Below are 22,953 nucleotides of genomic sequence, written 5' to 3' on the forward strand. Positions count from 1 at the left end.
GCCGTAATTGAAGCGGAAATCCACAAGCAGTGGAAGAAGAAGAATCTAATAATTTACTTTATTTGCACCTTTGAAGAGTCGTTCTTGTGGCAGGAGGCATCTCCCCTCCCTCTCCCTTTGCCTAGCTGTGGGCAAAACTTTTACACGTACACATGCCATCAGCAAAATGGAAAAAGTTTCGTTTTCTCACTAGCACAAGCAGCTCCCCCTGTCTCATTTCCCGCTTTTCCTGCTCATCAAGGCGCGCAAATTAAGAAAATTATCATGCATCGTACCTAGGCGACGGATCTCAGCCCTCCGAAGTAACTTTCCGTTCAGCAGAATCCAATTAAACATAAAAATAAAATAAATTGTGACATTTTCCAATTAGCGAAGCGAATAGTGGTGGCAGCTATGGCTACACACACGCAGAAAATTATATACTAGTAAAACTCACACCTTAATTCATAAATCATGGCTGTATCTGGTTGCGAAGGTTCGATTCCTGATGCTTCTCTATTGAAATATAGGTTTAAAACACATTAATAAAACATACCAAATACTATTTAATTAATGAAATTCCTTTTTTCTGTGTAAAAAGAAAGACGAGCCTGCTGACAACATGTGTCATGCAGCAGTCCCCTTCCATTCCCAAGACAAATGTGGCACCGAGATGTCTATCGCTGGTTGAGAATCCCAGTCGGATTTGGGGAATAGGAGGCGGGAGTCGAGAGCCGGGGGAATCGGAACTCTGGAGGTGGGGGGCTAATTAATGGCGTCACAGCCAAAGCAACAGCAACAAATGAAAATAATTTTCTGGTCAAAAACTCGAATAAGAAGTACCCAGAAAATACGGAAAATATAATGGAATGTGAGAAATACATCTACAGCTTTTACTATTTCAAAGACACACTTTTAACCCTTTAGTGGCTCATGGTGTTATACAATCTACCTACACTTGAAATGCTTTTCTAATTCATTTTTAATATCGAAACACAGCTTTTTAAGAGCTTCTGCCTGGAGCTGCCTAATATCCCCGAGCTCTCAGGGAACGACGAGCATTTCTCGGTCCAACTGGCTGCAAATTACAAATGAGTTCGACAGAAGAGACACACAGACACTCATTCGGAGGGGCAGCGACGTAGTCGAATGTGAAAATAATTGCCAAAAATAACACAGAATTTATTTATGCTCCACTACTCCGCTGACAGAAGAAAGAAAAACCAAGGAGATTGGAAGGAGGAATGGCCATTGGCAGTGGGTTTTTATGATTTTGCTCGGCATGGCCATAGACAGCTCTCTAAATGAGCAAAAACACATAAAAATGTTGAGCCATTTCTCTGGACAGAGCGCCTGCTCTTATCCTTTGCTTTTGGCCGGCTTGCTTTCTGGCAATTTGCAACTAATTGCTACAAATTAATTTTAGTATGCTTTTAATGGCATTTTGAATGTGGCCGTGGACGCCGGGCACAATGAAGCTCTTTGTGCGAGTGCAAAGGGATTTTTGTGGCTTGCCTTTTGCTGTCTTGCCTTGGATTTAATGAGCTGCGACACAATCGTCATGGAGGGCCGAGGAGCAATCGTCCTGCTGCCAACAATGGCGCGCATTTAGTTGACAGGGTCGAAAGGGACACGCCCCAAACCCCATCTACTCCCCTCTACCCACCCGATCCAAAGTCGACAAACTAAGCAAAAGTTTTTCAAGAAGCTGCGCTGGAAAAAATGAAATAAATTCCCGGCCAAGAATTCAAAGGCAGCAGGCAGTGCGTGCTCATTAGATCACCATTGTGCTGCATCCGGAACGGAGTATTACGGATTCCGGCTTCCGGAGTCGCTGGCACTTCCACTTCCCCCTCCTGCCCTTTCCGCCCACATCAATTTGTCGTGTCAACAGCAAAACTAATTTATTTACGAGCTCGCTTTAAACCCTGATTATTCATACGCACTTGTGGCCCCTTTCACCGTTCTTTGCCCCGCCCTCTGCCTCCTGAATCCTGAATCCTGCATCGTGTCCTGCATCCTCCGCCTCTGTTGACTTTCATTAGCTCAAATTACGCAAAAGTACTCGAGCGTCGCACGCATAAATCAGACGGCAAATCAAATTCACTTGCAGATGCAGTCCGCAGCCTCCATTTTCATCCTGCTGGCAGCCCATAAACGGCGACCTCGATTCGGACCATTGGCTGTTCCTATTACCTATCTGTACACAGGGAGATTTATATAGGGACAAGACATTAAGATTTAATAAAGGGTCGACCTATTCGACTCTACTAATTCAATCTAAAGTTGATCAAAATAAGATCATTATTAAATGAGTTTAAGAGAAAGAACAGAGCTTCCCGCAGTTTTCAATGTAAAAGTAATTCCCATGTAATACCTTACGATTTTCCTCAGTGTAGCCTCTATCTGTCACTGGCTATGCGGTAGCCACGCCCTGGTCATGTCGATGCCACCGCCTGTGTTTGGTTTACGTGCTTAAATTGGCAATTAGCAGATTAATTGTCACTGCCAATATATGCGTCAATATTTTGTGCAACCGACAGATGCAGTTGCATTGGCAGTGGCAGCAGCAGTGGCAGCGGCAGTGGCAGTTCACTTGCCATCGCACGTAGTACGTAGTTTGCTTTACGGCCCTGTTGTTTACACAATTGTTGCTCTGTTGCTGTTTGATTTCACTAACGAGCATTAGCATAAATTGCTCCAGTTGAAGGGAGCATATGGCATTCGGTATGCGGCATTCGATATTCGATGCGTTTGTGTGCATCATTTAGTCCTGGCCACTGCGAACCGAAATGAACGGGAACTGTCAAAATTTTCGACACAGGAAAGCCCGACCATTCGGGCATTGTGCGAGTCAATCAATTGTAAATTTTTAATGAGTTTTCATTCTGCACTGGGCGGACTGACCATCGACTGACTGACGGAGCAGGATGTGGCCAGTGGCCACCAGGGATGTGGTTTTTGGCCCGCATCCTCGCTTTCTGACTAAGCAATTTGTCACACTAATTAGCTGCTGCTGCGGTTGCCCGCTAGATGGCGTCGGGCCATGTCACAAATATTTCCCATACGCCACCGCTCCCTTGCAGCGCATAAGCGATGCAAATTGGTTTGTAAATGAGCTGTGGCCAGGCAATCGGTCTTCCATCGAGGATTATCTAATGCTTTCTCAGATTATTACCAAAGATAAACTGGATTTACATCAAAGAGAAAGGGATTTTAAAAGGTTTTTTCAATAATTTATTATTTGAGGATCGTGTCTTCCTTCTTTTGTAGCATTAACCATTTAATAACATATTTAAATATTTAATAACCAACCCATTTACTTATTTGTTATCTAGCCAAGGGTATCCTTTGTGCCCAGTATCCTTTTCCATCTTGTCTCCGCTCTGACCGCAATAATTTCACACAAAATATTTCCGCAACACATCGTCGATGGCAGCTCCTTTGCCAGTCGCCTCCCGCTCCTCAAGAGGATGTCCTGCCATGCTTGTCCTTGCTGCTCCTGCATTTCACTTGACTTCACGTCCTCATCCAGCTGCAACTTATCATTTTATAAGCATTTGTTTTTCCTCTTGTTTCTGTGTTTGTTTTTGTTTTTGTTTGTGTTTGTGTTTCTGTTTTTGCTTGCCTGCTCCGACCCGTGTTGTTTTTTCTGTGTGCAGCATAACAAAATATTTTGTTGCACTTTGTTCTCTCTTTTTCCCTGGCCCCCAGTGAGCACTTTATGTGACAGACACTTTAAAATGTGGCAAAGTGCTCTTTTTGGCAAGCCCTCCTCGATGCCATCCCCTGGCCACAGGCTGCCCCCCTTCTTGAGGGCCATTCCAAGGCGGAATTAATGCAAATTATGTGCCACGTAAACTAATTTTTATAAGGGCTACTGGCCTACGATTTACGAGCCCTCGCACTTGCCGCAATCCTTTCATAACATTCGGCGACCATTTTATTGCCCGTTTGCTGCCACTTAGGAATGGGGCGAGAAAAAACCCAAAAAATACCGCGTGGCGCATTAAAATGTTGCCCAACCATCCAACTCCAAGGCCCCCGATCCTCTGGGCACTCAGAGAAGTTGATAAATGTATTTATTTGGGAAGGTTTTTATATGTTTTATTTAAGTTTAGCTATTTTAAGATGGATTAGTACAAAATGGGCTATAAAATAAAGCTTCAAAGAGGGTTAATAGATATAAAAATGGAATTTAACTTAATTTTTAGATTTAGTTGCAGTTTATTTTTGAAATGACAGATCCCTTCTGTGGTTCTTAAAACATGCTGAAATGGGCACATTTATTTCTTAGAGTGTAGCAGTTGTTGTTCAAGCTGAAATTTATATTAGGCCAACAAAGTCGCCCTGCGAGAGAAGGAGGTGGAGGGAGTGGGAGGGGAATAGGGCTGCCTTTGGCGATGGCGCCTGCTCTCAAGTGCTCATAAATTCACGAAAATTTCACAGCCGCCGACGGACCAACAAAATAAAAAGCGTCGACAAGGGCAGAGGTTTTTGGCAGGGCGGTGGGTTTGGTGTGGAGGGGGTGTGGCGTCAGCTGTTGCAGCCCTTGGCCAGAAGACCCTTCCCCAATCCCCAAGGCACCGAGCATATCCCAGCGTCCATTTCCAGCGGCAGTGGCACACACTCGACTTTGGTTTGGCAACATAAATTGTTAAAGAATTGCCACTTTACAGTCGTAAGGAGCACATAAGCCGGACAAATAAAAACCCTTTTGCCACGTCCAGCCAGATCCTTGAGGTGGGTCCTTGGCCAGCGGGGATGCAGTGGAGCAATCAGTCGCAGACCTCGGATTGGATGTCATAAAAATGCCATCCACGAAAAGGGAGCATTTAAAGCTGCGTTGGCGGTGGCGTTGGCTCTTTGTCATCATTATGGCATCCAATTTGTACTCAATAAAAGCGCCAATTCAACCATGATGAGAGAGCGATGCTCGATGTCCTGCCAGTGAGTCCTGGCAATTGTTTTCCATCAAAGCAACAGCATGTCCCGGGAATGAGCTACGGACCACGGACCACCGACTGCCTGCCAATCTTCTGAAGGATGCTGCAATTTTCGGCATCCAGTTGGTCATCAGCTATCTTCTGTGTGTCCGTGTGTCCAAAGTCCGTGTCCGTGTCCGTGGTTCGAGGTTCGAGGTCCTTGCATGTGAAGTGCCGTGATTTATAAGCGCTTTGCCGGCGATAACACAAGTGGGCTGGACGAACAAACAATGGCCACGAGGATAGGATAGACTGGACGCAGCAGCACACATGCAAATTCCACATTCCACATACACAGGACCTCCTTTCAATTTTCTTTGTACGGTTTTGCGGTCGCTTGGTTTTCCGGCAAATTTTTATCTCAAGTTTCGGGGGCCCCGTTGACAATAAAAATGGCAATAGGACGGCGGAGGCCATCGCAACCGCACAAATGCCAGGCCGAAGTCCGTTCCTCCTCGCCCATATCATTAATTTTGCACAAAAGGACGAAATGTCCTTTTTGCCAAGTGCAGAGCCGGGACGACGGCGGCATCCTTCGAACGGACCAGCAAATAAATAAGGCAAGCAGCCGGACTTTGTTGGGCATTGGCAGCTTCTGCGGTTGGGATTGCCTTGGTTTTGCACAGAGAGAAATAACTATGACTTTTCATCTCCTAAAATAATAAATCTTAAATTATAATTTTTTATTTAAAAGTAACATAAAAATGCTTTAAATTGATTAATTAAAGGTTAAAACATATAATCCCTGTCGAAGGCTAAATGAAATGCTGCATTTTAGAACCAACACTTTTCTCGCAGTGCACGATGGAACTGCGGTTGAGGTCAAGCCGAAAGAAGAGGCTGCAACACGTTCGACATTTTGCGGTGGCCATGCTGCGTTGGGTTTTGCCAAATTGAAATTGTTTTGCCAAAACAACGGCTCTGGAAAGGCAACTAAAAGCAAAGCCCCACTGATTGGAAGGTATAAAGAAGCGATATTCCAGACAAACCGCATTTAATTAGCAAAAGAAAATCTTAATTAAACCTCTCTTTGCACTGCTTGGCCAAAATTAAACCCGTATTTTCACTGCTTGACTTACATTTATTATACTCAACCATTCCACTGCTTAGCTGCATTGTTACACTGCTTGCCAAAGGTACAACAAGCAGTCACTGTGGTGAACAGCAAACCGAAATGTTGCCACCTTGTTAGAAAAACATCACAAGCAGACAGTGGTGAGCATTGCCCTTTGAATTTGTGTCAAATTCGTTCGAAATAATAGATTATATTTTATATAGCTTTTGGGAAATCCAGGGAACACATTATAAGCCATAATGTCCGAGCCGAGACAGAACGCGGCGGCAAGCGATAGAAAAAACTCCAAGGATCGAAAACATTCAGTACCCGTTAGGAAGTCAAGGCGCCAATTCCAATGCTGCGTCGCCAGAGAATGTAAGCTTACAGGGTATCATTGCGGGGTATTTGAGTGACTTCCTGTCCCTTTCCATTGCAGACTACAGTGAGTACTCGAACTTGGTGGACTCTCTGCACATCATGCCACGCATGATGGTCCACCAAAAGGGCTTCAAGGTCAACAACACGTACGGCCTGACCCTTAATATCAAGAACACCGGAGTAGTGAGTAGGAAACTTAGGATAATAATAGTTTATATATCAAAATACAATAACAATAACATCCCTTCCTTCCATAGTTTCCCCGCTTGGTCAATGTGACCACCGACAGTCCCGAAGACACCTCCATTTCCATAGCAGAACTGGACCTTCATCGCTACTTGGACACCGATGAGACCCTGGAGGTGAAGATCTGGATCCGGGCGACTTCCAAGCGGGATATCAACCGCCGACGCCACATCCTGATCGAGTGCTACCACCCTAATATCATCTTTCAAGTGCCCATAATTGGTATTCGAATGGGATCGTAATGGGCCCGAAGTCTAATCGTACTCCTCCGCAGTTCTGGACAAGCTGAAGTTTCCCTCGATCAGCGACACTGTCACCTTTCCCAGCTGTGTTCCCGGAAACAAGACGCACTACGAGATGATCATCTACAATCCCACCAAAGATCTCGTCAGAGTGCGTTACAGAAAGTAAGCAGCACATCGCATCCTTCTGCAAGGATCCTTCTCGAAGGATATATGGTTTATGTAATTATTTCCGCTATTACTCCTATTTCCCAGTACCAATCGTGGGCTAGACATCAATGACAACAACAAGGACCTGCTGCCGCCCAGGGATTACGCGAAGCTCCTCCTGATCATCCACCCGCAGAAGCTAAATGTCTACAGAGGATTTTTCAACGTTAAGTTTGGAGTTTGTAGGTATCCTTCTCTGCTGTAGATATGGAACAACAACCTGTCCCCTATTCCTACCCTTCGCAGTGCCCCCCAAGCCGGTGATGTTTGTTTTCACGCCCAAGTCAATGGGAGTGCACCTGAGTGTGGGCAGCGTGGCCTTCGGGATGACCAAGTTCTCGCGCGAGGAAGTGCGCACGGTGACCGTGTGCAACGAGAGTCCGCACGAGGTGTTCGTCAACGGGGACTTTCACTCGGAGCCACAGGCCACAGTGACGGAACCCTTTGCCCTCGATAAGGAGGATAGACTTTCGAACAAGCTGATCGACGATGCCGTCAGCATGCACAGCGTTCTGCTCTACGACTTCGAGGAGCAGACGAGTGTGCAGGACGTCCTGATTGATGCAAATGCCGTCAAGCACTTTGACTTTACAGTGCCCAACAGGATCTTGGCTGGAGTTTCGGAAGACATTAAACTGATCTTCCGGCCGAGCTACGACGCCGAAAGTCCGTTTCCAGAGGACGCGGATCCTCCGTACTTCCAGCGCACTCGAGTCTCATTTTGCTTCAGCGACGTCGAGGATTGCATCGAATCGCACAACGTCATCCTGTCTGGCTTGATCGGGGGCATCGAGGTGGAGTTCCATCCGAAGGTGATTGACTTCCGGAAGATCTATCTTGGCGAGGAGCACTGCGCCCAGATCAAAGTACTCAACTCTGATGGTGAGAATGCGATTTAAATTGTATAAACCTTGCTTGATTTCCACGGCTTACCCCAAAGATGTGCCTGCCAAGGTCGTGTACACAGATTGTTCGGAACCTGATGCGGCCGGTATCCGCATCACGCCCGTAGAAGGATTCGTCCTGGAGCCTTGCACCCGCGGCATCTTCAACATGTCCTTCTACTCCTTGTTTCCCTCCCGTTTCACGAACACGCTGCGCTTCAAGGTGGAGAATGGAGGCCACTACAAGATCACCCTAAAGTAACTATTAAGAAGGCTGACCCCGAACTGCTCTTCTCCAACCATAATGATCTCCTACAGGGGTACAGGTCAGCCCGTCCAGCTACGCACCTTCCCCCAACTGGTGGAGTTCGGGAGTATTCCGATGGCAGTGCCCCAGAAGCGGTACATGCTGCTGATGAATCCCCTTGCTGTGCCCATAACGCTGCAGGTGAAACCCACCGACGATGGCGAGGAAACGCCGTTGGTCCTCAACATACGCAGCTCCACGGAAATGCTGCCCATAACAGTGAGGGATCCCATAAAACATCTCCAGCAGGTACACGAGGATTTGCAGTCCCAGGAGACGATTGAAAGTAAGGAAGTCCGCCTCACGATCACGGAGTCAGAAGCTATGTCCTTTCAGTCCGTCAAGATGAGCGAGTCCACATACAGTATGGAGTTTGAAGAGGAAGTTATGGGTGAGCCGTAGATTGCTATTATACAGAACTCCACCTAATTCCCACATAGAACCCATTCCTCAGATGGCTGCCCATCTGCTGACCAGCCTGAAGAAGCAGAAGATCTTCGACAAGTCGGAGACCGATCGCAGAGTTATCCAGGAAGCGATGCTGGGCCTGCTCAACACCAAGTACTTCTCGGTGTTTACCAAGCACAGCAACTACATATTCATGGACTGGAACGCCGTGCCCAGCGATCCACGGGAGGTGTTCTGCGACAATGAGATAATCTACCTGCGTCCGAACACTGGTCGCAGCATCACCATCCTGCTGGTGCCGAACAAGGTTGGCTACTTCCATCGATCGCTGTCCGTGCGCATCTGTCCAGCCATCCCGCCACCTTCTTTGGACTCCAGCGATGATCACCCCATCATGAAGAGTCTCATCAAGTCGGAGTTCCTCTGCTCAAAGCTCTGGTTTGAGTACAACTGCGTCGTTCCCGATATTGTATGGTCCAATTTGGTGGACCTCTCGCAGCGCATCATTTACGCTGGAGAGGATTACGACTTTGAGATGACATTCTCGAACCGCTCCATTATCGGCGCCTTTATTCACTACGACGTCATTGTAAGTACAAGGAGTCGCCTATGCGTCCTCAACCTTCCTTTATTTAACACCTTAACAGCCCACCGACATGTCCTTTCGCGACGGCACTTGGAAGTTCTTCGTTGACGGTGGAGTGGACATAACTGCCCAGTGCGCGGTCACCTTCCGCTCGCTGGGCAGTACCCGGCTATCGGGTCTGGTGAAGATCGTGGGCGCCAACCGGCCGTACGCCTTTCACCTGTTTGCCAACGTACTGCCCACGGAGATCCGGGTAAATCCGTCGTACGTCCACCAGCGCCTGCAGGTCTACGAGAAGAGCGTGGTGCACTTCTACATCGACAACTATACGCCCACACACACCAAGCTCAGCATGAGACTGGTAAGCTGCTCGGATTTTAAGACCCAGACTGACTATTTGAATCCTCTTCCTTAGAAAGATATAGAATTCCAGTATCTGACATTGCGGGGCGGATCTTTGGCACCTACGGGACAGAGCACGTACACCTCCCTGGTGTCGATGTTCACCGACCCCGATCTGTACCAGAACATCCTGTACATCGACCTGCAGTTCGACAATGTGATGATGCTTCCCATCACTTTCCTGGTCGAGGGCGTGCCTCTCTATTTCGAGCCCGATATCCGACAGGGCTTCTACGCAGGGCTGCTGTTCACCGACACCAAGGAGCAGTTCCAGGATGGCATCTACCAGCACCGCTTCCCAATCCGGGTGATTAACAAAGGCCACCGCTCGTACCGCATTTTAATCATTCGGTTGAACACCTATGGGCCGGGCGCCAATACAACATCCGCCTGCTCCACCAACGCTCTGACCTCCCGATTCGACATGGAGCCGAAAAACATCTTCATGTCGCCCAGTTGCGAAAGTCAGCTGGACATCCTGGCCAGCTCGTATGTTGAGGGACATGCCACCGGCGACTTCCTGCTGCAGGTCATCGACCAAAAGTACCCACAACGCAAGCACATCATACGGGTCAGAGCATCCGCAGACTTTATGGACTGCCAGCTCCTTTGGAACCCCAAACAGGTGTGCACTTGTTTATTTAATATCTAAGTTAATCTAATTAATTTAAGGATGTTAAGTCCTAAAAAAGATTTCTCTCATTTAATCGATAAATCTATTAATACCCGAAGGTGAACTTTAACTACAAGCGCTGTGAACCCCTAAAGGAACGATCTTATGTGGAGACGCCTCTTCTGGTGAATCCCTGTTCGAATCCCGTCCATAATGTTACACTCCAGGTGATCGGCCCCTTCAAAATCAAGGAGTTCTACGAGGACTCCTACGAGAAAGAGTTGCAGATCAGTTTGAAGAGTGTGGAACGAAAGGATATCTTCGTGATCCTCAACAGAGGAGCCCTGAAGCAACCTTTCTGTCGCCAGCTCGAAGGTCGAATCAATGTGATGGCTTTGGGGAAGCAGTTAAAGTCCCTCCCACTGCGCGTGGCCGTTATGGTGCCGGATGTGGTGATCCTGCAGCCGGATCTAGTCCTCTTCGATCGGGGCAAGCCGTACGATAGTAGCATCAATCTGGTCAACCAAGGTTGCATGCCAGCCGATTTCAAGTGGAGGAGGTTGGAGACCACCGAGATGTATATCGGTGACGAGGATGATCCGGAAGGCATTGCTGCGGAAATCCTATCTGAGCTTCTGCGCATGCTGGAATACGATTTTAGCTGCGAGGATCAGCCAAACATGACCAAAAGATACCAGGAGTGTCTCTGTCAGTTCCGTCGATTTCAGGAAAATGGTGATTTTATTCTGGAAATCCTGGAGGAGGTGATCAACGAAATGGATTTAAGGCACCGGCCATTGCTCTTTCCGCCGAAGGATCCCCTCGACGATGAGGAGGACAGGGATCAAAGCTCATCGAGTGTCGTGCGGGAAACCATCTCCGACATCCTCAACCGCCTGCACATCGAATCCAGTGAAAGGTGGTCAGATCCTTCCTCCGAGTATTGCTTTGCCAGTCGGTACATCTACTTCTACGAGAAGAGGGGCATCGTGGAGGGCCGCAGATCTGGAGTGCAAGCTCTACCTGCCACACATTCGGCGGAACCGCGAGATGCGGGCCGTTTTCGAGTTGTCCCTCCTGGGCGGACGAAGTCAGCGGTTCACTGTCACGCTGGTCAATCTGCCGCAGAAGATAAAGTTCCACAAGGACAGCATCTACATGGGTGTCAAGGTGAGTATAGCCTTAAAGTATAATCTTTTTGAGAGCCTTCAATATACCAACCTTTATCCACAATGTAGCCCTGGTACGAGTCTTACGATACGACGGTGCGTGTCACCAACATGACCAAGTATCCGCTCCAACTAGTTGTGGTCGAGATGAAGAACCCGCCACCAAAGGAGCAACCACAGGAGAAGCGTCTGGTAGACGGCTACTGCAAGATGATGACCAGCGATCTGATGCACCTGGATCCGCACGGAGCGGATCAGATCCGGGTGAAGGGCATCCTCGGGTTTAGCGAGAGCTTTCGACATACTTTTGGAGCGATGATCAACAACAGTGACTCCAACCACTTCTGCCTACGGGGACAGGGAGTGCTGCCCATGCTGGAGATGACATCCTCACTGCCCAGCACTCCCTTGGATGCTCTGGAAGTGGAGGAGGAGTACAGAATGTTGCAGAAGATCTACCACTATGAGATCTTTCGATCGATTACCGAGGTGGATGAAGAGTCGAAACCTGCAGGAGGGGAGGAGAAGGAGAACCAAGTGGAGGATTATCCATCCATAAGCGAGGATTTTTCTATGCTGTCATCCTCGGAGGAAGAAATGTCTTCCGAGCGCAAAAAACTGCACGACTTGCAGCTCTTCCGTATGGTCCACACCTACGTGATGGTAAACAATAACCAGGAACTGCCACATGCCACTGTCCTGAGGCAACTGATTCTGGCGGAGAGGTATTTAAAGCAGCTCCGCTCCAAGCCTGAGTTGTACGCGGTGCATCAGCAGGTCTATCAGACCTACCAGAAGATGCACAAGGCGCCGGGCCTCAGGCAGCCTGCGATGGTCAAGCACTTCACCGTTCAACCCATTCCATGCCAGCAACACGGATTCATCCTGGACTTGGGTTCCTTGCATAGGAACACCATTCGGCGCTTCAAGATCCAGCTGCACTTCTTTGGTCCTGGAAAACTTATTGCGGCTGCTCGCACTGCTGTTAGGATTCCGGGCCTCTATGTGGATTTCAATGTGACAGATGCCAGGCAGTAAGTAATGGTCAGGGAGGTTGCTTCTTAATAGGGTAACCTTTAAATTCCTAACCTTAGTGCCGATAAAAAATTCTCATTCTGGGCTGAGAAGTGCACGGCGCTCGAGTACTTCAAGGACAAGTACAGGAACATGTTTGAGCGCCTGCTGGACGCGGAGCAGGATCCAAAGCTGAAACACGCCCACTCCTTTGACTTGGACACATTGGTCAAGCACCAGCGAGATCTGGCGCCGAAGGATCGTCGTTTGATCGAGGAGTATTACAACAGCCTGAATCCCTCAGTTTATCCGGACCACAAGCACCACTTCACCCTGGCTAAGATCTTCTCGGGCTGCTTGTCCAACTATTCCGGGGTGGACGTGACTATGGTCGGATTCTTCAAGCCAGAGTCGCGTTTCTATGAGAAGGACCAGCTTGTGGAGGACTACCTCTTCATAGATGTGAGTAACTTTGACCTAATCTTTATAAATATTTAACTATAATCCCGAAACCGCAGCTGCACATGGGTCCTACGCTTCCTGTCCTACTGAAAGGCGTCCTCGTGTCCTAAAAAGTCTTGAAATTTTATATGCATTTATTGTGGGGTTTAGTTCGGAGTGGATGGGTGGGTTTTCTTAGTCTTATGTGCAGTAATAAAGCTTATACTTTGGGAGAGGCGAAAGCCCTCAGCAATACATGTTAAGCTGGCGGAAAAAGTAGTGGAAGATGAGCAGCACGCAGAAGGAGCTGGTGACGGGCAGACCAGCCGCTTTGATCCATCCGAGAATGTTGAAGTCGTCCGGGTAGAATTCGAACTGTTCCGTAGGAATCTCCCCGCAGTTTGAGATAACCACAGGCTCCACCGGGAAGTCGTCGGTGTCCGTTTTAACCTTGAATGGAAGCAGGAAATAGGGTGACAAATTTTCATTTTTGGGTGTTTTCTTGAGCTTTACGTTGATGATGGTATTTCATTTATTTTTATATACTCGTATATTTTTTATTATATTTTTACCTTTTTTTTCAACATTTAATAGTCAATATAAGCCTCTGTTATGTTTTATATTTTTATGTAAAGGAAACATTGTTGACAAGAGTACTCACATCCTCGATAGCGTAGATAGTTTCCATTCCCTCCAGAACCTTGCCAAATACGGTGTGCTTCCCGTCCAGCCATTTCGCGCCCACTGTTGTCACATAGAACTGGCATCCATTAGTATCCGGACCACGATTGGCCATGCCCAAGTAACCCGGCCTATTGTGCTCCACGGCCAAGGCCTTATCCTCGTCTGGGAAGTACTCCCCGTAGATGCTAATGGAGCCAGTTCCGTCTCCATTGAGGATATCGCCACCTTGGACAAGAAAGCGGTCCACCACGCGGTGGAATCGGGAACCAACGTAGCTGGTGCCATTCACACCGCGCAGGCAAAGGTGTCGGAAATTTGCCACAGTTTTGGGAGCCAACTTCCCGAATAATCCAAAGGTGATTCTGCCCACCGGCTTCTTGTTGTGCTTCACATCCATGTAGATCCGCGATGTCACCGTGAAACTCAGACCACTGGCAACGGCCAAAAAAGAGCAGCACAGGACTATCAGCTGAAGGCACTTCATGTTGTGGCAGACTGGGGTTCTCCGGTCTCAACGCACTGATGAAATACAGAAAACTAAAACGAAGACTCGGTTGTGGAAATTAGAGAAAGTGAGAACTGTGAATTCTGGGTCGCAGGGCCTGGAAACGGAAGCCGTAGAAGTTCCAGGTTAAGTGCAAGCAGCGCATGATGATGGCATACCCCCAGAAAACAAATCGATTTCAGCACCCGGCAGAGAGTATCTTTTTCTGATGTATTCAAACTTGTCGACTATCTATTAAACACTTTTTAAACACGCTTTTAAATAGTTTGAATTAAACAAAAAATGGTTATACACATTTTAAATATTTATGTTTTTTAATGTGGTCAAGCCAACCTTTCCATCCATCCATAAAAACCCCTTATTCCAAAATATTATAGCATGTCGTTATACACAGTAACCAAAAATAATGATTTTAAAATGAATTTTAAGTAGAAAATATTAATAAAAGCGGAAGCATATTTGTGTTTCATCATACGACTTGGTCTTTAATTGTTTAATTATTAACTTATAAATACGTAACTTTATGAATAACCTGACTAAGCTAAGAGGGGCATACAAATTCGAATGGATCCTTCAGTATAAGTACACAGCAACAATATGCTGCCTCTTGGGGTTGTGAGTTCAACGCAAGTCTTAGACTAAAAACTTAGCGATAGACAAAAATATAGAAAATACATATATACACTTAGATTAGGCAACTAACAGCGGCTAACCTGGCTACAGTCTTCATTTGGGGCTTGGTTCCTCCTTTAAGCGTCTGAGATCTATACAACTGAATCTTCCGCAGAAGATTCGGCTAAGTTCTACAAGCGGTTCTTCTGCGGATGCACGTACTTGCAGTTCTTGCCCATGTTGCAATGACCTCGCATGAATTGCTTGCAGACGCCGGTGTTTCCACCGCCTCCTCCTCCTCCTCCTCGGTTGGAGCCAGATCCTGCTGACCGCCAGTTGCCGCCGGAGTTGTCCTGGAAGTTGTTCCCACCGCTGCGCCAGTTTCCGCCGCCATTATTTTTGTTTCTATTGTTGTTTCTGGGTCCTCCTCCGTTCTGCATTGGACCCATTCCGTTTGGTGGTCCGTTCATCATAGGTCCGTTCGGTGGTCCGTTCATCATTGGACCATTAGGTCCCATAACAGGACCATTGGGTCCCATCATAGGGCCGTTGGGTCCCATTACTGGACCGTTGGATCCCATTCCAGGTCCTGGTCCTGGGCCGTTCATCATCATTGGCGGGAATTGATTGAATCCAGGTGGGCCACCTCCGAATGGCGGCGGTGGACCTTGGTTGCCAAACTGATTGCCCATAAAGTTCGGTGGAGGCATGTTGTTCATGTTATTCATGTTGTTCATGTTATTCATGTTATTCATGTTGTTCATGTTGTTCATGTTGTTCATGTTGTTCATATTGTTCATGTCCATGCCAGGACCGGGACCATTCATCATGGGCGGTACACCTCCCGGGCCCATTTGATTCTGCCAGATTTGCGGCGGTCCGTTGGGAACCTGATTTGGCATTAGATTGGGTGATGGTGGCATACCTGTTGAAGATGGCATGCGCACCATGAAGGGATCAAATGGATTTTGCATCATATTCGATCCAGGTCCCATTCCCTGCATCATGTTGTCATTGAAACCCATATCCGCTGGTCCGTTGTTATTCGATCCGATTACCGAGCTGGGTGCATATCCCTTTGGCTCTGGCCATGCTAAGGTACTATAATCATTGACGGCATCTGGATTCCCAGTTAGATCATCCATGGGTATGACAGGAATGTCGTGAGCAAAATGCGGCTCCAGTTCCGCCTCCGCAGGGGTGTCGGGTATCATGTCGGGCGAAAAGTATAAAGCTCTTAGCGTAGTAGCCTCTCTATCCATCTGCACCTGCCGTTGCTTTGAGAGATTTCCATTCGGATGATCAGGCACATTGTCCACCTCGATTAGATTACGCCACTCCATTTGAGGCTCCATGGTATCATCGAACCCTCGTCTTGCAATTGTTAGAGCATCCCGCTCGCTGAACCGCTCCATGTTCTTCATTTCCAGGAACGTCTGTTTCATCACATTTACGCGCTCCGATCGATCGACCTCGAAGTACCGAATCTGGGTAAGTTTATCCTCCGGCTGCCATGTGAGCTTCTTTTTCGGCCCCTTACGGCGATGCAGCATTAGGACGCCAGGCGGTCCATCGGGTCCACAGCCTGGTCCCGGTTTTCTTGGCTCCTCGGGAATATCTTCAACGCCATCAGTGGTAATCCCTTCGCCAGATTCGCCTGCAGCTGCCTTCTCCTTTTGAACCTTCTGCTCGATGTCCTCCTTTACTCTCTTAAGGGGAATGTCATCGTCATCGGCATCTGTGTCCTTGCCAGGCGACGCAGATCGAGCATCGTCGTTTTCCTTGCTGCTGTCGTCCGACTTCTCCTCGCTCTTAGACTCGTCTAGGGTGTCCTGGTAGAATTTAAGTGGCGCCAGCGGCGCATCCTTGTCCGTGGGCGATGACGCAGACGCCGGTCGCTTGCGCTTGACCACCTTCTTGGGTTCAATAGAGGCGGCCAAGGCATCTGAGAACAGATTGGTCTCCACCAGGGTTTGAACTAGAAGAGGAAAAGAAAAGTAAGTAATCGCACTAGTAATTTAAATTGGTTAATAGTTTTAATAGTCTTCTCCGAAATGCCCGATTGGTGGTTTTTGCTTTTGCTGGAAATTAAGGAAAGTAAACAAACTCGAGGTCAAAGATATAGTAATGTCACAATCCAATGGTTGATAATGGGGGTCTTTACTTGAGTAAACAACGAAAGGCTAACAGAACCTGAATCATTAAAATACGAGCTCTTATAAAAGTGGAAAATCTTTCATTTAACCAGTAAGAGCTTGTGCTCTCAAGAGAATCATGTTTTTTGATCATCATTTAAGCAATTATTTTGCAATAATTCGATAAAAATGTAATAGGAAATCGGTGCAAAGTTGACTTGACCTAAAATATTATTTACATTTTTTTTTCTTAATCGATTTAAAAGAAATTTTGTTTTTGAAAGAGAATTTTCTTACATTGTTTTAGACCTCAAATCAATATATTGTTTATCAGAATTGAAAACCAATGACTAAGAGTTAATTGTTAATGGCAGGGTTTTTATTATTGTCAAGTGTCAAAGTGCAATCCATAAGTTACAATTTCCTTATGTACAAATTTGAAAGGTCTTGATTACATTTGTGTCATATATTAGTTAGTAGCCTATAAATGCACAAAAACGAATCTTTAATCTTCAAATGAATATTAATATATATATATAGACAGCGATCAGATAACGCTTACTAAGCAGCTTTAAGCCGAAGTGGCCCATCTACCGTGATGTAGCACTGCCCTTTGGAGTGGGAAACGGGGGGATACCCTTATCTAACGAGGCAAACAAATATGGCGACCCTCGGTGACGCACGACAGCAAAATCGAGGCCAAAGCGAAGCAGCTGGGATTCATGCCCACGGGGTGGAGATCCACCTACCAAACTTCTAGAACCGCCAGCTCAAGTCAATATTTTCGTTTTAGTTTCTTTTTCGCTCAATGCGTTTTTTATTCAATAGAAAAATTGTATTTTTCTAGAGATAACCGTATTTTATTTGTAAGTCTTTAGATGGGCTGGTCGCCAAGTGAATCTACATACCTTATAGCTAAGCTAAGCTAAATACGTTCAAGATTTCAGTTGGATACTTAACACCAAGCGTCGGCGGCAGCGTCTGTGCCTCAGATTTCTTTTCGTTTTCGGTATCAGCGCATGCGCAGTGCCCAGACTTCGGGGCTCAACATCATCCGTCGTCATCCGGGGGCAATGTCCTCTACTCGCACTCGCGCTTCCGTACTCTATCTTGATTCATGGATAACACCATTCGAATCGCAAACAATTTATACATAAAAATGCTAAATAGCCACAATAACGCCCCACTTCTGCACTTTAATTTAAGACCCACCCCAAGCAAAATTAAACACCTTGAGAGGAGAGATCAACAAATAATACGGCGGAGTACGATATTCGACTCCGATCGAACACAAAAGCAAAAACCACCAAAGTCTCCAGGGCTGTGAAGAAAATTAGAAAAGAAAGAACATTAATAGGATTTCTCGAAATCAAATGCTTACTCTTTTTGGGTGCGATCAGCTTGGCGGCTCCGGGCCGCTCCACATGGCCGGCGATTGTGTTCATGTCGATCTTGGCCTTCTTCTCGGTGGGCGAGTCCCTGGGCGGGGGTGAAAGACGCTTCATTGGCGGCGGTACTGCCAACAGAGTAGGCGGGGCGGAAGTCGTCGACGATGTGGGCTTTTTTAGACCCTTGCGCGATGGAGGTGGCGGCGCCTCTTCCGTCAGGCCATGCGATCTAAATTTAGACTGGTACGTCTTTACGGTAGCCGTCTTTTCAGTGTCCCGGCGAATCTCTATAGAAATGGAAGCCTTTCTGGACATGATGGGTATGGACCTAGACTTCTGTGCCTCGGATTCTTTGGATGAAGCAGTAGGAGATGAAGCTGCAGCTGGCGCCATTGCGGGTGGAGGCATCAGCTTGTTATCTTTGTCCTTCTCCTGCTTTGAGGATGAGGACGATGACGAAGTCGACTTGTCTTTACGATCTTTGGACGAACTAGAACTAGAACTAGAGCTCGACGACGACGACGATGAAGAGGACTTTGAGGACTTGTGTTTATTCGAGGAAGAGGAGGACGAACTGCTGCTGCGCTCCCGGTCCTTGCTTGAACTAGAGGAGCCGGAACTGGAACGAGCCTTGTCCTTATCCCTGTACTTATCGCTAGAACTGCGATGGGAGGAGGAAGAAGAGGAGCTCTTGGAGGAACTACTCTTCGAAGAGGAGGACGACGATGAAGAGGAGGACTTATGGCTAGATGAGGAGGACCTGTGACTCGAGGAACTCTCCTTCTTCCTATCCTTTTCGCGGTCCTTTTCGGACCGCTTACTCTTATCGCTTTTGGCGCTCTTATGCTTCTTATTATCAACGTCCTCCCCGGACTTAACCTCTGCCGCTGAACAACTATCATCTAAAGTGGACTTTTTCCCCAGACTGATATCGGCCGCAGAAACATCTTCCTGTGGCTCCTCCCCGTCTTTTTGGACTGCTGCGGAGTCAGTTTCATCTCCGCCTTCTGGTTTATCCACAACCGGCTTCCATTTGATGGTTATGCTATTGGAATTGCTGCTGTTAGCCGCTGAAGTGATGGTATACGTCACGGGTGCGCCGGCACTATCCGTGCTGTCTGAAGAGGAAGCTGAATCCGGAATTGGAACGGCAGCAGCTGCAGCAGAAGTCTGGAGAGCAGCAGATGCTGTGCTCTGAGCCCCAGCAGGCTGGAGCATCACACTTGTGTTCTCCGTCACAATCTTCAGCCACTGCTCTACCAAACGTTTGGCCAAAATGCGAACACCTGGAAAACGGGGTCGAAAAAGGCAATTAGTAATCCCCAGGTAGAAAAATAGGTAAGCAGGATTAAAAGCAGTGCAGAAACAGGATTCAACAAGAACGATCAAGGCTGAACAGGCTTGAAAAAGGACTAAACAAATCCGAAGTACTCGAAACTTACCTTCATTGCCGCCATCCTTGCAAAGACCCTTGACCAAAATGGGTGCCGAGTTTATCTTCAGCCGATTGACATCTACGGGGGAGAGGAGCAACAGTTCCAGGATTTCCTGAACCAATGGCCAGTTCATCGCCCTAATTGCGTCGTTTAGCCAAGTGTAGACCAACGACCAACCGCCCACGGCCATAAAATCTCCCAGTAGTTCCGTCTTCGTGGATTTCAGTATTTGTACATAAACACATTTCGAAACGAGTTTTTTCGAATATTTGGCCATTAAGCTGCGGGGAAAAATGTTCACAGGAAAAACAATATATTAGTAACAGCCGCTAGAGGTCGCTCTTATTTGGCCTACTTACCCCGATATGCGCTTCACCTCCACTGGGCTTAGTATCCCACCATTGTTGTCCAAAAGCACCCGCAGGCACCTTAGCAATTGCAATGGCACTATGCGAGGCTGTTAAAATAAAATAATAAATAAATAACTAGGATTAAACTATGCTGCTAATGTTTTGTTAAACTTACCATTTTCCTTTTTCTTTTTTTGTTTGGGGACAAATAATCTGGCAACGCTATAAGCACTATTGCCGTCTCTCTCCCCCACTTGCAGGTATGACCATATGCGCACGTGCGTGTGTATGTGTACGTGCGTGCGTATAGTGACGCTGTATTGTTGGTGTGCGTGATTTAATGGATAATAAATTTCCACAGATTACGTAATTCCATTAACAATCGCTTTAGAAAGCCTTTGAAAAGTTATCTAGAATAGCAGAAAACACCAATCTGAGAACATATTTATCAAGATATAACTATAAAAGGAGCCTACAATTCACTTTTGCATCGAGTATAAAACAAATTCTGACTGATGGGGCCAGAAAATGAAATATTATTTTCTTTTATTTTATAAATTGGCAGTAAACCAACCCCTCCTTCGTAGAGATTTCTTGTTTTGCAGAGCAGCAGAAAAACGTGTTCTTCGCGATTTTTTCAAGCACTGTTGAAATGCGGAAATGTATGCAGCGCAGCTATCGGTAATCGATAAGCCAGAGCAACCCCGCGTGCTGTCCACTCTCCAAAAAGAAAACAATTTCTTAGAATAATTAAAACATGCGATTGCCTGAACGTTTGTAGTATGAATGAGTCTCAGCTTTCTGCTTTATTAAACCCAAAATGACTTTTGGGATAAACAGAAAGTGAAAGCTACTCAGTTTCGATTTTCTCCAGAAGGTTGGCAGCGCTCTGCCACGCACACAAAAATGACGCCATTTTGATTTTCACAATTTTTCACAAATGCGTAATTAAATTTTTACCAAATGAAATGCGAGATATATGCGTTTATATAGAAACTACAACAATTTCTTCCACTTTGTATTGATTATTTCCTTCGATAATGCTAATTAATTGGCTTTACGCCGTTTTCGTTCACGTCAACGCCCCTAAATTTGTGCGGCTGGCGGCATTATCCGCAGACACTTTGGTCGATATAATAATTTAATATGTCTACCAGAAAATATATAAGTGCAATTGTTTAAAGGCCTTACAATTTGTTAGATATTTTATTTGCGACGATCTTTCTTTTTCTCTGTCCGAAAATTCCTGCGTGCGCTTCGCTTATGTTAACAAATCGTGTGACCGTCCTTTGACTGTTGGAAATTATACCTAAATACTTCGTTGCTTAAAAAATGCCAAGAAGAAGGGATTTTAAATACCGCACAGTGAAAATGGTGGTTTAATTAGGTCACACAACTTTTTCCATCGATCTGGCAACTTTAAAAAACAAGCGTGCAAGTATATTTACCTGTATAAGATTTATTCTCCCAAGAAAACCAAAATAATGAGCGACAGCGAAACGGAGGACACAAAAATCAGCACAGAACCTGTGGACAATGCCTGGGCCATGAAAATACCGGCCTTCAAGCAGGAGGACAATCCACACGGCATGGTGGAGGAGAGCTCTTTTGCCACGCTATTCCCAAAATACCGCGAGCGCTATCTCAAGGAAGTATGGCCTTTGGTGGAACAGTGCTTGAGTGAGCACCATCTGAAGGCGGAATTGGACCTGATGGAGGGCAGCATGGTAGTGAAGACGAGCAGGAAAACATGGGATCCTTATATCATCATCAAAGCGAGGGATATGATCAAGCTGATGGCCAGGAGTGTTCCTTTTGAGCAGGCGAAGAGGGTCTTACAGGACGACATTGGGTGTGATATCATAAAAATTGGAAACCTGGTCCACAAGAAAGAAAAATTCGTGAAACGTCGCCAGCGTTTAATAGGACCCAACGGAGCCACCTTAAAGTCTATTGAACTGCTCACCGATTGCTATGTTTTAGTTCAAGGAAACACTGTCTCCGCTCTGGGCCCTTATAAGGGCCTCCAGCAAGTAAGGGACATTGTCCTGGAGACCATGAACAATGTGCATCCCATTTACAATATTAAAGCCCTCATGATCAAGCGGGAACTAATGAAGGATCCCCGCCTTGCTAACGAGGATTGGTCTAGATTCCTGCCCAAATTCAAGAACAAAAACATAAGCAAACGTAAGCAGCCGAAGGTGAAGAAGGCAAAGAAGGAATACACACCATTCCCGCCCAGCCAGCCCGAGAGCAAGGTGGACAAACAGTTGGCTTCAGGCGAGTACTTCCTTAACCAAGAGCAAAAGCAGGCCAAGCGAAACCAGGAGCGCACTGAGAAGCAGAAGGAGGCGGCCAAGCGGCAGGACGAACGCCGCAACAAAGACTTTGTACCGCCCACGGAGGAACCCGTATCTTCAAATCGCAAGAAGGAGGAAGCGTCTTCCCCCAACAAGGTAGACGTCAAAGCTCTCAAGGCCAAGCTAATAAAGGCAAACAAGAAGTCTAGAAGCTGATAGTTTTTATAGTTTTAATTAGCCGTAGGTTTATTCAATAAAAACAATTTTGTGAGCAAAATATCGAAATGAAAATTTAACTTTATTTACCTTGGATTACAAAATATATATGTGCCTAGTAAGGAAATATTAATTTCACATAAATTTTAGATATTTTATTTTTGCTTAGTTTAATACTAATATAAAGTGTGGGCTATTATTTCGACCGCGGCTGTAAGTACAGGGAAAGAGATCTCACTCTCTTATCTCGAGTGAGTCAAGTTAATAAGAAGAGAAGCGCTTTCTCTTTTAATAAAACTGTTAATGTATGTATTATGCATTAGAAAGACCACCTGGGCACACCAGCATCTATAAAAAATTTACATTTTTACAACATTTCAAATAGTAGTTTACAAAGATCTTG

The 22,953-nt window shown here is 46.4% G+C and overlaps 4 protein-coding genes across 5 annotated transcripts; 2 read left to right on the forward strand and 2 right to left on the reverse strand.

Moving 5' to 3' along the window:
• Positions 1–6,278: 6,278 nt before the first annotated feature.
• On the forward strand, positions 6,279–13,178 carry LOC108110432. The gene is given in 16 exon segments (XM_017219498.2): positions 6,279–6,396; positions 6,458–6,582; positions 6,657–6,867; positions 6,920–7,052; positions 7,143–7,279; positions 7,344–7,979; positions 8,038–8,239; positions 8,300–8,679; positions 8,729–9,285; positions 9,344–9,643; positions 9,698–10,309; positions 10,417–11,292; positions 11,294–11,467; positions 11,536–12,500; positions 12,561–12,942; positions 12,999–13,178. Coding segments are annotated over 16 exon segments (5,862 nt in total). The 3' UTR covers positions 13,053–13,178.
• LOC108111197 (peptidyl-prolyl cis-trans isomerase, rhodopsin-specific isozyme) lies at positions 13,059–14,130 on the reverse strand. The gene is made up of 2 exons (XM_017220592.2): positions 13,583–14,130; positions 13,059–13,371 (listed from the first exon to the last, which is right to left on the reverse strand). The coding sequence occupies exons 1-2, from the start codon at positions 14,087–14,089 to the stop codon at positions 13,168–13,170; spliced, it is 711 nt and encodes a 236-aa protein (XP_017076081.1). The 5' UTR covers positions 14,090–14,130; the 3' UTR covers positions 13,059–13,167.
• Positions 14,131–14,568: 438 nt separating this feature from the next.
• Positions 14,569–21,328, reverse strand: LOC108110837 (serine/threonine-protein phosphatase 1 regulatory subunit 10). Of its 2 annotated transcripts, none has more exons than XM_017220077.2 (6): positions 21,223–21,328; positions 20,207–20,441; positions 20,041–20,138; positions 19,688–19,962; positions 18,239–19,531; positions 14,569–16,700 (listed from the first exon to the last, which is right to left on the reverse strand). In XM_017220077.2, exons 2-6 carry the CDS (start codon positions 20,207–20,209, stop codon positions 14,914–14,916), a joined length of 3,456 nt encoding a protein of 1,151 aa, XP_017075566.1. In that variant the 5' UTR covers positions 20,210–20,441; positions 21,223–21,328; the 3' UTR covers positions 14,569–14,913. The 2 variants fall into 2 exon arrangements, with proteins under 2 accessions (XP_017075566.1, XP_017075567.1); XM_017220078.2 differs by having other exon boundaries at positions 20,508–21,328.
• Positions 21,329–21,423: 95 nt separating this feature from the next.
• LOC108110471 (KRR1 small subunit processome component homolog) lies at positions 21,424–22,611 on the forward strand. The gene has a single exon (XM_017219539.2). It carries the CDS (start codon positions 21,516–21,518, stop codon positions 22,548–22,550), a length of 1,035 nt encoding a protein of 344 aa, XP_017075028.1. The 5' UTR covers positions 21,424–21,515; the 3' UTR covers positions 22,551–22,611.
• Positions 22,612–22,953: the final 342 nt, after the last annotated feature.

This window comes from Drosophila eugracilis, unplaced genomic scaffold, assembly GCF_018153835.1.
Source record: "Drosophila eugracilis isolate 14026-0451.02 unplaced genomic scaffold, ASM1815383v1 contig_2152, whole genome shotgun sequence".
Lineage (NCBI taxonomy): Eukaryota > Metazoa > Arthropoda > Insecta > Diptera > Drosophilidae > Drosophila > Drosophila eugracilis.